The 13,625-nt window shown below is 42.2% G+C and overlaps 1 protein-coding gene across 1 annotated transcript; it reads left to right on the plus strand.

Moving 5' to 3' along the window:
* The first annotated feature begins 5,174 nt into the window (after positions 1-5,174).
* On the plus strand, positions 5,175-6,098 carry LOC120990291 (olfactory receptor 11L1-like). Its single transcript, XM_040419014.1, has one exon. The coding sequence runs from the start codon at positions 5,211-5,213 to the stop codon at positions 6,096-6,098; it is 888 nt and encodes a 295-aa protein (XP_040274948.1). The 5' UTR covers positions 5,175-5,210.
* Positions 6,099-13,625: the final 7,527 nt, after the last annotated feature.

Below are 13,625 nucleotides of genomic sequence, written 5' to 3' on the forward strand. Positions count from 1 at the left end.
GTCAGCTTCGATTCTCTCATGTCTAGTTATTATGCGAAGTCTCGCAAGATTTCACGAAGTAATAACTTTGGTTCATAGGAGCCAATACATTCTAATACTGTACGGTCGCTTGCTCCGTACAGTATTAGAACAAAGTTTTATCTGAATCGACTTTGGTTGTTTCATCTGAAGTCGATTCGCTCATCCTTAGTTAACATTAATGCCATCTGTGTATTTATTTACAGGTCCTTCACCAGTGTGCAGTGATATTATTGTTATGTAACTGTTCTGTACATATAATATGCCTGGTTCACCAGCAGGTGGTGGTGTGTATCTGGAAGAGAGAGAGAGAGAAATCTCTAGACAGACACACTTTTGGGTAGAAGTGGTCCAGTCCTGCTTCCTAACAGAAGAGATTGGTGGCATTTCCAGTTTAGAGCAGTCTAAGCCTTGGCACCGTCAGAGCCAGACATGCCTAATCCATAGCACCCAGTGCAGTCTAAGCTAAGCTTGCAATGGAGTCAAATGTGTGGAAGATGTAGCAGCAAGGGGAAAAAGTTCTCAGGCTGCAGCAGGAGTCTCTCCAAAAGGAAGTAGCTCATAGAGCACTCTGACTCCTTGCTAATTTATTTACTGAGTGTCAGGAGGGGAAATACAGTCAAAGGCACACCAATCCAGTTATACCAGACCCAAGCTGAGTTTAGCACAGCAGAGAGAGAAAGCAGAGTTATCGAGTTTGCCTGCCAGTTATGTTAAATCCTGCTGGAACCAAGAGAAAGCCAAAAAATATTCTGGATGAAAGTTTATGTAAGGAAAGCCGTTGAACTTTATTAAGGTCTGGACTCCACCACCACCATTACTTTCCCCTTTATTGCTTCGGATCCTAACCTTTGGGATCAGCTGCATTCAGGTAGGAGCACCATAACACATAGAGACTATTATGGCTGCACCACACCACTTGGCATTCCTATCAATCTGGGACACGTTGCACAGGCATAAATGCACAAGACAACCACTGGGTGTCATGGCTTGGTGGTAGTTTGCCGTGACACTTTTGCCGCGCATGATTGTTGCCGGTGGCAACGTGTTGTTTTTTATGCGTGCATGTGCACTTCCCCCTTAAGGCTGTTTCCCTTCCCATTCTGGTGTGTATGGGGTTAAGGTGTGTGCAAGGTGGAGCTGGGTGTGGCCTCTTGGCTCTGAATTATAAGCATGAGGTGAGATTGTCTTCAGTGTCTTGAGGAACTAGTGCTATTCCCTCTGCCCAGTCCTTGAGGGCCATCTTATGGGACATCAATGTCACCTGATGTCTTCCGATGTCACCCCTTTGTGTCTGTTGCTGTTACCCTACCTCACTTGTAAGTTTGGTGTGGGTTTATGTTTGGGGTTTGTTGTTATGTCTGGTTTGGGGTTTGTTGTTATGTCTGGTTTGGTGTTTCATGTCTGGCCTGTTTGGTGTTTCAGATCAGCATGGATGCCAGACATATCCTTTGTATGTCCTCACCTCTGGAAGGGGGTCCCTGGAGTTCCCTGGTGGGGGAACTACAAGCAGCTCAGCCTGGTGCCGCCATGGTTCATTCCTCATGGTGGTCCAGGTTGTTTCTACTGGATTCTGTATTTGGTGCTTGTGCTGGGTCCTGCCTGGTGTGTGTTTGGGCCTATGTGCATTTCCAGGATCTAGTGGTAGCGGTAATGGATGGCTCAAGTTCCTGTTGCAGCTGTTTCAGGTAGGTTTCCATGTTGGTCCTGTTGGCAGTGGTGTTTTCTGCCTCTGGATACTTACCTGTCGTGTTGTCCACTGCTGGTGTCTTTCCTCCCCTTTGTTGCTAGGCTTGTTGGAGACTCCGGTTCCTCTGTGTCGTGGAATACTGGGTGGTTGGACATAGACACCTCATGATGGATGCCTCTTGACACGATATTGCAAAATCTTTCTTTTTTTAAGTTTTTGAAAAGCTTGTGTACTGTACTTTATGGATACAGTGAGTGATGTCATTATTTTTTCCTCTACATTATTAGACTTGTTAGTAAATCACAGATCATTGTATTTTCCCTTGTGACTTATTTGTATAATTTACACAGATTTATTCTTCTGAGAGTTCTTGCTTTGATTTTTTTATTAATTTTTATTTTATTTATAATGAGACCCAGAAACATCTATAAACAGAAGCACATCCTACGAGCTGGATTTTAATCATCAATTTAGCGTATGTGAGAAACAGAAGATGATACAATGAGCTACCAGAGAAAATCAATAAGTAAATCCATTGCATTCTGGCATTGCATTTCACTAAGCATGGATTGTGAGGAAATTAGGACATTTTGGAGAAAAAAACTGTAATATTTAAAACCGTTTTAATTGTTATAAAGAAGGATGACTTCAACCAGCAGCTGTACAATCGAGTGAGTAGCCTATGGCAAATCATTCCACATAACCATCACCAAACACAATCTGACATCTGGAAGATGTCTGGAAGACTTAACATATCGGATATTGGTATTTAAAATACTCAGGATATAGTAGATTTTCAATTGAATCTGATAAAAAATAATATTCCCCAAAAACAACAATATGAAAATTGGTACATTACCCTTGAGATGGACCAGGTCCAAATAATCTAGAAATAGAGATGGATGGAGAAGACCTCACTTCCCAAGGTTGTATATATTGTCTGATTGATTCACACATAAAGGGATGACAATTATAGAAAAAAAAAATTACAAAATTACATTTGAGGCTGAAACTTCCAAAAATGTGCAGTGCATAAAATGCAGCAAAATTTTTAAATATTTTTCTATTTTTTTCCACTTGTGACGAGAGATGATTTGAGGGTCCTCCATACACACCTCGAAGAAATGAGTCTCTGTCACAAAGCTCCTACAAGCTGGATTCATGCACAGAAAGTTGACATATTTTCAATGCCATTTTTCTGTTTTTTTTACACATTTACTTTGCCAAAAATCTTGCAGCTAGTTGTTAGTTTATAGTAGGACGTAAAAAAATGTCTATGTAAAAAAGGGGGTCAAAAAGTCGTAGACAGAAGGAAATGACTGCAGGATCAGACCACACAAAAGTTTAGGGTCTGAAAGCTTGTTGCTTTGTCTAGGAGCTTTATATACAAAGTGTAGGAAGATTTGCCTTCAGTTTCTATTTTAGACACACTGGAGCAATGTATTGGAGAAGAAAGGACAATTTGAAAATCTTGCATCTGCTTTGTAAATATAATATTCATTTCTATTGGGTTAAAGGTCTAGGATATGTACAATAGTGATGTGCGGCAGGGGCAATATTCGAATTTGCAATATTTTGTGAATATTTGGGCGAATATTCGTCATGAATTTGAGAATTCGCCATTATTTTCTTGATTGCAAAAAACGGCCATGTAATATGCGCATATTGCGTGCGCAATACAGGCGTGGGTCACTTTTGTTACATTTTTCAAGCTGCTAGAAGTTTTCTGAGAATGGAGAAAATGGTTGGCACGGCAGAACATTACAATAGCTTTATATATAGATTGAGTGCTCCAATATATTTGTGATTGCGCAAATAGGCAATTAATGATGCTCATATTTTGGCGCAATACATGCAACAATAATGGATTTCATGGGAGGATACCACAGAGGAAGCCACTGCTGTCCCAAAAAATATTGCTGCACGTTTACAGTTTGCAAAAAAGCACCTGGATGTTCCACAGCAGTACTGGCAAAATATTCTGTGGACAGATGAAACCAAAGTGGAGTTGTTTGGAAGAAACACACAACACTATGTGTGGAGAAAAAGAGGCACAGCACACTAACATCAAAACCTCATCCCAACTGTGAAGTATGGTGGTGGGGGCATCATGGTTTGGGGCTGCTTTGATGCGTCAGGGCCTGGATGGATTGCTATCATCGAAGGAAAAATGAATTTCCAAGTTTATCAAGACATTTTGCAGGAGAACTTAAGGCCATCTGTCCACCAGCTGAAGCTCAGCAGAAGATGGGTGTTGCAACAAGACAACGACCCAAAGCATAAAAGTAAATCAACAACAAAATGGCTTAAACAGAAGAAAATACGCCTTCTGGAGTGGCCCAGTCAGAGTCCTGACCTCAACCCGATGGAGATGCTGTGGCATGACCTCAAGAAAGCGATTCACACCAGACATCCCAAGAATATTGCTGAACTCAAACAGTTCTGTAAAGAGGAATGGTGAAGAATTACTCCTGACCGTTGTGTCTGATCTGCAACTACAGGAAACGTTTGGTGGAAGTTATTGCTGCCAAAGGAGGTTCAACCAGTTATTAAATCCAAGGGTTCACATACTTTTTCCACCTGCACTGTGAATGTTTACATGGTGTGTTCAATAAATACATGGTAACATTTTATTATTTGTGTGTTATTAGTTTAAGCAGACTGTGATTGTCTATTGTTGTGACTTAGATGAAGATCAGATCACATTTTATGACCAATTTGTGCAGAAATCCATATCATTCCAAAGGGTTTACATACTTTTTATTGCAACTGTATATCACTATCTAACCTACACTGACTATCTCCCACTAACTATCTGTATTATATATATATATAAACTAACTAACTAACTAACTATCTAATGTAATGACACACCAAACACAGAGCACAGCAATGTCACTGCTCTCTCTCTCAGATCTGCAAAAAACAGCAGAAAATGGCTGCTGGGGAGGTTCTTATATAGTAAGGGGTAGGCAATTTTCCTATTGGTTGCTAGGGATGTTGCTAAGCTCAGACAAAGACATTGCTGCCTTCTTATTGGCCCACAAGCAAGAAGCAGGGAGGGATCATGGGTTCAGATGAAAAAAAAAAATCTAGAATATTTGAGAACACGAATATATAGCACTATAGTCTACACCTTTGCGAATTCTCGAAGTGGCGATATTCGTGATTAGAATTTGTGATTTGAATATTCGTGCCCAACACTAATGAACAATGCACATCTCAAATATCTTCCAGGACTCTGGAAAAAGCCACCATTTCTCCAGAAAGATGCAGACACATACTGCATGTCTCAAATTCCATATTGCTTATTTGGCAATATTCATTAACTTACTTATATTTGGACACATGATAATTTCTTGTATCTATCTCCTCTCACAGTTTCATGATGCCTGTGTACAATCAGACCACAGTTTATGAATTTATACTTTTGGGATTTCCAGGCCTTCACACGTTCTGGTTGTTTGTGTTCCTCATTCTGCTAATCATCTATGTGGTCACTATGTTCGGGAACCTTCTCATTATTGGACTAGTGTCCTCTACCTCTCAGCTGCAGTCACCGATGTACATCTTTCTGACTCACCTTTCCGTCTGTGACATACTGATAAGTACCAATGTTGGTCCAAACACCCTGAGAGTCATTGCATCGAGAACATGTTACATATCTGCTCTTTCTTGTGACATACAGTTGTACTTCTTTGGTGCTTCTGCACTCGTTGAAAGTGCTCTTCTTTCGGTGATGTCCTATGACCGCTACTTGGCCATCTGTAACCCACTACATTATGCAGCCATCATGAACCACACTCTACCTCACTCTTTGGCTATGACATGTTGGTTGGCTGGTTTCCTTTTGTCAATGATCACAGAGATCCTTATATTCCAATTAGACTTCTGTGGACCAAACATCATTGACCATTTTTTCTGTGATCTTGCTCCTCTTCTTCAGCTTTCCTGCTCAGATACAAAAAGTGTAGAAATCCAAGTGTCCATTACAGTCATGACAATTGTCTTCACTCAGTTGTTGTTTGTCATAGGGACATATATCTGCATATTCTCCTCCATCCTTCAGCTCTCTTCCACCAGTAGCAGACAGAAGGTCTTCTCTTCCTGCAGTTCCCATCTTATGGTTGTGTCTACTTATTATGGGACACTTATTGCTCTTTATGTGGCACCATCTAGAGGTTACTCCTTAAATCTGAATAAAATGTTATCATTACTTAACACCATTGTCACTCCTCTGTGTAACCCTATCATCTACAGCTTACGGAATAAAGAAATCAAAATTGCCTTAAGCAAAATTTATTTTCGAAAGGACCCTTCAAGAGACCAGAGACAGCCGGGAACCGGGAAGAGAATCAACCATGTTCCTTTACCATTTCTTCATTCTTGATCTCTGTATACACAGAGCTCAATGCGTATATTAAAAATAAAAAAAATATATATTAATAACAGTTAACCAATGTGTCCTAGCTCCAAGGGGATTCCACTGACTAAGTCATGTTATACACAGAAATAAATATTAGCCACCATCAGACATAGAAATTAGTGTTGAGCGAATCGAAGTCCATAAAGTGGACTTCGATACGAATCCAAGGGAAAATCTTGTTTGCCGCAAAGCCGAATTTCCTTGTGCTTCGAGATAGTGAATCGATTTTCTCTGAATGCCGGTAAAAACAAAAAAAAAAATCATACTTACCTCATCCATTTGAGCACGAAGAGCCGGCCCCCGCCATCTTGATTGAAGATCTTGCACAAAATCCTGTGTGCAGTGAGGTATGACGTCACCACGCCGGACGACGTGATAATGTCATCACAGGCCGAGCGAGATTCCATGCGAGATCTTCAATCAAGATGGCAGCAGCCGACTCTTCTCGAGCAAATGGATGAGGGTAAGTATGATTTAATTTATTTATTTATTTTACACTGTGTTATTACTGTCAGATGTGCGATCAGCTATGAACCTGGCAATAGAAGTATACAATGACAGGGAGTGGCGCAATTGCAGATTCCTGCCATTGCACCCACTACTTACAAAGAAATGCACTTTACTTCGTCAAAAAGCCAATTTTTTTGTAAAATTTGGTGAGGCAGCCGAAAAATCTGAAAAATCACTAGCCTATGTGCGCTACCAAGTTCCAAGCCACCAAATAGGCCGGCACTTTTTCCTATATTGTGCAAGCACGAACACCACTGATGGACTGCAGGGTGGTCGTAACCATGGAAACGAGCAGTGAATAATGTGATGGAATTATTTATTCAGCCAGCAAAGGAAGCATTATGGACAATCACAATAAGTGAAAGAACCCCTTTAAGGAGTGGGCCTATTTTCATCTATGATTTTTCCTCCCCACATTGCAATAGTCATAATTTTCCCTTAACATAACCATATGAGGGCTTATTTTTGGTGAATTGCGTTTTTTTTTATTGTTTTTTCCGTTATGAAGTTTACTGCACGGTACAATTTTCAAAATATTTTAACATTTCAGACATTTTCAGATGCAGTGATACCTGTAATGTTATTTTTTATTGTTGATATATTGTTATATGTAAAATTAAGAAAAGAAGGTGATTTGAACTTTTAATATACAGTTGCAAGAAAAAGTATGTGAACCCTTTGGAATGATATGGATTTCTGCACAAATTGGTCATAAAATGTGATCTGATCTTCATCTAAGTCACAACAATAGACAATCACAGTCTGCTTAACTAATAACACACAAAGAGTTAAATGTTACCATGTTTTTATTGAACACACCATGTAAACATTCACAGTGCAGGAGGAAAAAGTATGTGAACCCTTGGATTTAATAACTGGTTGAACCTCCTTTGGCAGCATTAACTTCAACCAAACGTTTCCTGTAGTTGCAGATCAGACGTGCACAACGGTCAGGAGTAATTCTTGACCATTCCTCTTTACAGAACTGTTTCAGTTCAGCAATATTCTTGGGATGTCTGGTGTGAATCGCTTTCTTGAGGTCATGCCACAGCATCTCAATCGGGTTGAGGTCAGGACTCTGACTGGGCCACTCCAGAAGGCGTATTTTCTTCTATTTAAGCCATTCAGTTGTTGATTTACTTCTATGCTTTCGGTCGTTGTCCTGTTGCAACACTGATCTTCTGTTGAGCTTCAGCTGGTGGACAGATGGCCTTAAGTTCTCCTACAAAATGTCTTGATAAACTTTGGAATTAATTTTTCCTTTGATGATAGCAATCCGTCCAGGCCCTGACACAGTAAAGCAGCCCCAAACCATGATGCCCCCACCACCATACCTCACAGTTGGGATGAGGTTTTGATGTTGGTGTGCTGTGCCTCTTTTTCTCCACACATAGTGTTGTGTGTTTCTTCCAAACAACTCCACTTTGGTTTCCTCTGTCCACAGAATATTTTGCCAGTACTGCTGTGGGACATCCAGGTGCTCTTGTGCAAACTGTAAACGTGCAGCAATGTTTTTTTTGGACAGCAGTGGCTTCCTCTGTGGTATCCTCCCATGAAATCCATTCTTGTTTAGTGTTTTACGTATCGTAGATTCGCTAACAGGGAAGTTGGCATATGCCAGAGACTTTTGTAAGTCTTTAGCTGACACTCTAGGATTCTTCTTCACCTCATTGAGCAGTCTGCGCTGTGCTCTTGCAGTCATCTTTACAGGACGGCCACTCCTAGGGAGAGTAGCAGCAGTGCTGAACTTTCTCCATTTATAGACACTTTGTCTTACCATGGACTGATGAACAGCAAGGCTTTTGGAGATACTTTTATAACCCTTTCCAGCTTTATGCAAGTCAACAATTCTTAATGGTAGGTCTTCTATGAGCTCTTTTGTGCGAGGCATCATTTAAATCGGGCAATGCTTCTTGTGAAAAGCAAACCCAGAACTTGTGAAATCCATATCATTCCAAAGGGTTCACATACCTTTTCTTGCAACTGTATATAGTTTTTTTTTACACAATAACTTTTAGCCCCTTTAGGGGGCTAGAACCTGGGATCTTTTGATTCCTTGTCCCATACACCATAAGAGAGAACTATTATGGTGAATGGGATTCTGTTGCTCTGCTTGCTTAGGGTACTTTCACACTTGCGGCAGAGGATTCCGGCAGGCAGTTTGGATGCATACGGATGCATTTGTCAGACGGATTGCATTGCAATACCGGATCCGTCTTTCCGGATGTCATCCAGAAAAATGGATCCGGTATTTTTTTTTTCTCATTTTTAAAGGTCTGCGCATGCATAGATCGGGAAACCGCATCCGGCTTTCCGGAACACTTTGTCCCGGATCCAGTATTAATACATTTCAATGGAAATTAATGCCTGATCCGGCATTCCGGCAAGTGTTCAGGATTTTTGGCCAGAGAGAAAAATGCAGCATGCTGCGGTATTTTCTCAGGCCAAAAAACATAAGAGGGACTGAACTGATGCATCCTGATGCATCCTGATGCATCCTGAACGGAATGCTCTCCCTTCAGAATGCATTATGATAAAACTGATCAGTTCTATAGGTTGCTGATATCCCTGCCCGTGTTCCTGTGTACCTATCCTGTGCTTGTGTTTCTGGACTCCACTACTGGCCTTGTGTTTCTGGACTCCACTACCGCTGACCCGGACTACCTGACCTGTAGCTGTGCCGCCTGCCCTGACCTATTGCTTTTTTGACTTTGCCTCTGCCTCATCTTCAGTCCTGCACTGTTGCTCCTGGTTACAACTCGGCCTGCTGACTACATCTGTACCTCTAGTACCTTGCTCTGGTACCTCCTTGTCCACCTGGACCAGCTGCCTCGTGTGCCAATACTTATCAAGAAGTAGCGACCTGGTGTTCCTCACCGGAAAGTCTATCCCCGCCATCAGGGGTACTGTGAAGAATGAGGGGTTCACTTAGACAATGCCCTTAGAGGAGGAAGGTCGCATGGCACGGTGGGTTCACACCTGCTGGTTCATGACAAAGTGGTTAAAGCTTATGTCTAGAGATGAGCGAATTGAAGTTGACGAAATGGAATTTGATCTGAATTTCAGGAAAAATTCTTTTCGTTTGGAATCCTAATTTCCTTGCCATTCATCACCTGTCTGTCATACTGACTCACAGTACCATTTCACTACCACAGTGGATTACCTATGCATGTTTCTGCAATGCATAGTGTTCCAGACCAATATACAGGCTCTCTGCAGCCAGAAGATAGCAGTTTTTTAACACGATTTGTCATAAATAAATTTGGATCAAAACAAATCTTTTTGGGAAAATTCGGTAAAGAGTCTGAATCAATTTTTGAGAACTCGGGTCATCTCTAGTTATGTCCACCATCACAACCGATTATTTTCTATTATTTCAATTCCTCTAAAATGAGACGTGATGTGACCTTGTATGTTGTAATTGGAAACATTTGCTATTGTTTTATTTCAACCGCTCTTGTCCAGACAATGGGTCTCCATGGTAACAGACAACAAACAAAGCCTATGCCATCTGATCGTGCAGTCATGCTCCCTTCATCCTGAAACACTTATAGGTCTTAAGCAGGGACGGAAGGAAATATAACTGTAGGATTAAACTGGGCTTTGCCACTGTCTGCCACCAAGCCAACCTTCAGGTTAATGCAGGTCCTTGAGCAAAAGAGTCACAATAGGCCCCTGATGCCCCAACTTATTTTGTCCACTGAGAATGCCACAAAGAAACATATCGAGTGACCTTTTCATGGTGTTTCCTTCCCACTCATTTAAATTTGAAATGTTCCAATTAACATTATTTTTACTAAGAAACAACAAATACAGTATGCAACAACCGTAAGAACATGGAACATATCCTAGTTGTAAGATGGGTATAAACAAAAGGTCTGTGAGGTGATGAACAGGCTATTGTCCAATGTTCTCAGAGTCTGTTCAGTGGTCTGTCCGTGCATAGCCATAGTGTACATCACTGGTCCAAGCTGCCAGGAGGATAATAATGGGAGAAGAGGAAGGGGGAAACCTAAAATAAAACAATCTTATATCCGCTAAATCTCATAGGTCAATCCTCCAATGTCAGAGAATCTCAAGAGGTGATGGGCATCTCTCGGCAACTGGCAATGAGTAGTATGTAAGTAGTGACTACTATGTTAACACTGGAAGGTCTCCAAGCAGAATACGTTCTTGGAACCACGTGGTAAGCTGGGAGCATTCTTTAATATCCTTTTAGATCCATGATGGCAGTATCCAAATAAAGCTTTTCCAAGTTTCAAAGAATCATATGGTGTTTGTTTCCTTTTTTTGCTGTGGCTTCTATCCAATCCATTTTAAAGGAAGAACAACCATAATGGGAGCGGAGTGGTGGGTATTCAGGTTTGTAAGATAGGTTTAGGTCCTGATGCTGCTATCAGGTGTGCAATTCATCTCTACTAAAAACCCTGTATGAATTGTGAACATACCCTATAACTGAGATAAGCAGGAGAAGCTGTGGACCTCAAAAATTTTCACTTAACTCTTTTACTGTAAAAATGGCCACGTTCATTGCCATGGCAGCTATAGCTTTATCATGTTTGCATCAGTATCACTATATGAGGTCTGTTTTTCGACAAGACAAGCTGTAGGGTTTTAGGTTAACCGGTTCCCACCCTGCTCTGTAAAAGTGCTGTGTAGCTGGTGAGTCGTTCTCATAAACCCGTGTGCATTTCCAGTTTTGGAATGGCATAGGCTACATCAGAACTTCACTGCGTCATTCTATGCCATTGGTTTTGAATGATGACCTTCATGGCATGTAGCAAAATGTGTTACAGTCTCATGTAAGTGTCAGTCAGCTCACCTCACGTGCAAACGATGATTCCCCGACTGGGAGTATGGTACTTCTTATACAAAACTTAGTGGCACTCCGCTTATTGTGTGCTGAGAGTCTGGTTCCCACCCCGTTGGTCAGTAGACAAAAATCACATTCCACGTGATATGCAAATCAGTTGTCCTTTATTAAGATGGCTGCTGCACAAGTAAAGTTTTGGCCAATCTGACCTTTTTCAAACTGGTGCCGCTTGAAGTAAGTAAAGCCAAAGGATGTGCGCTCGCTAGGAGACATGTGGGTCTGCACTGTGGGAGCATGGTATACAGCTGGAGCCTGCTGTTCAAAAGCAAACACTTTTGTGTTTCAAGTATGGACCACTCTTCAGAAAGGATGGTGGCCAATAATGTGGTCTCTGTTGAACAGAAATCATTCTATGATTAAGACAGAGTGGTCTACACTAGTGTTGAGCGCGAATATTCGAATAGCGAATATTAATCGTGAATATCGCAACTTCGATAATTTGCGAATATTACGAATATACTGCTGTATATTTGTTATATCGAATATTCGTCATTTTTAACATCTGAACAAATGATTCCTCCCTGTTTAAAATGCTTGTGGTCAATGAGTCAGGCATACTCCTCCCCACAAGTGTCCCCGTCACCATGGGAACGCCTGGTTGTTAGAATATACCATCGGATCTGAGTTAGATCGTGAAAACTCAAATCCGATGGTATATTCTAACACAGAGGCGTTCCCATGGTGATGGGGACGCTTGAAGTTAGAGTATACCAACAGGCGCATACATACTGGCCCCCTGCTGCCTGGCGGCACCTGACCTCTGACAGGGCACTGTGATCCACACAATTAACCTCTCATGTGCCGCACCTGAGGGGTTAATTGTGCGGATCACAGCACCCTGTCAGAGGTCGGGTGCCGTCGGGCAGCAGTGCGCCCCCCCCCCACTATTAAAATCATTCATGGGCAGTGCGCCCTAACCCCCCCTCACCAGTATTACAATCATTGGTGGCCAGTGCGGATCCCCCCCCTCTGTATTAAACATCATTGCTGGCAGTGCGCTGACAATCCCTCCCCCCCCAGTATTAATCATTGCTGACAGTGCGCCCCCCCCATCATTGGTGGCAGCGGCAGTTCCGATCGGAGTCCCAGCAGTGTAATGCTGAGGATCCGATCGGTTACCATATCAACCAGGACGCTACTGAAGTCCTGGCTGCCATGGTCAGTTAGTCAGCTTTGTACAGTCGTGGCCAAAAGTTTTGAGAATTACATAAATATTGGAAATTGGAAAAGTTTTTATAATAGCAATTTGCATATACTCCAGAATGTTATGAAGAGTGATCAGATGAATTGCATAGTCCTTCTTTGCCATGAAAATTAACTTAATCCCAAAAAAAAAACTTTCCACTGCATTTCATTGCTGTCATTAACCACCTCCGGACCGCCTAACGCAGGATCGCGTTCCGGAGGTGGCAGCCCTGCGCAGAGTCACGCATATATGCGTCATCTCGCGATGGGCGAGATTTCCTGTGAACGCGCGCACACAGGCGCGCGCGCTCACAGGAACGGAAGGTAAGAGAGTTGATCTCCAGCCTGCCAGCGGCGATCGTTCGCTGGCAGGCTGGAGATGTGTTTTTTTTAACCCCTAACAGGTATATTAGACGCTGTTTTGATAACAGCGTCTAATATACCTGCTACCTGGTCCTCTGGTGGTCCCATTTGTTTGGATCGACCACCAGAGGACACAGGTAGCTCAGTAAAGTCCCACCAAGCACCACTACACTACACTACACCCCCCCCCGTCACTTATTAACCCCTTATTAGCCCCTGATCACCCCTGATCACCCCATATAGACTCCCTGATCACCCCCCTGTCATTGATCACCCCCCTGTCATTGATTACCCCCCTGTAAAGCTCCATTCAGATGTCCGCATGATTTTTACGGATCCACTGATAGATGGATCGGATCCGCAAAACGCATCCGGACGTCTGAATGAAGCCTTACAGGGGCGTGATCAATGACTGTGGTTATCACCCCATATAGACTCCCTGATCACCCCCCCTGTCATTGATTACACCCCTGTCATTGATCAACCCCCTGTAAAGCTCCATTCAGACGTCCGCATGATTTTTACGGATCCACTGATAGATAGATCGGATCCGCAAAACG

This window comes from Bufo bufo, chromosome 1 (genome assembly GCF_905171765.1).
Source record: "Bufo bufo chromosome 1, aBufBuf1.1, whole genome shotgun sequence".
Lineage (NCBI taxonomy): Eukaryota > Metazoa > Chordata > Amphibia > Anura > Bufonidae > Bufo > Bufo bufo.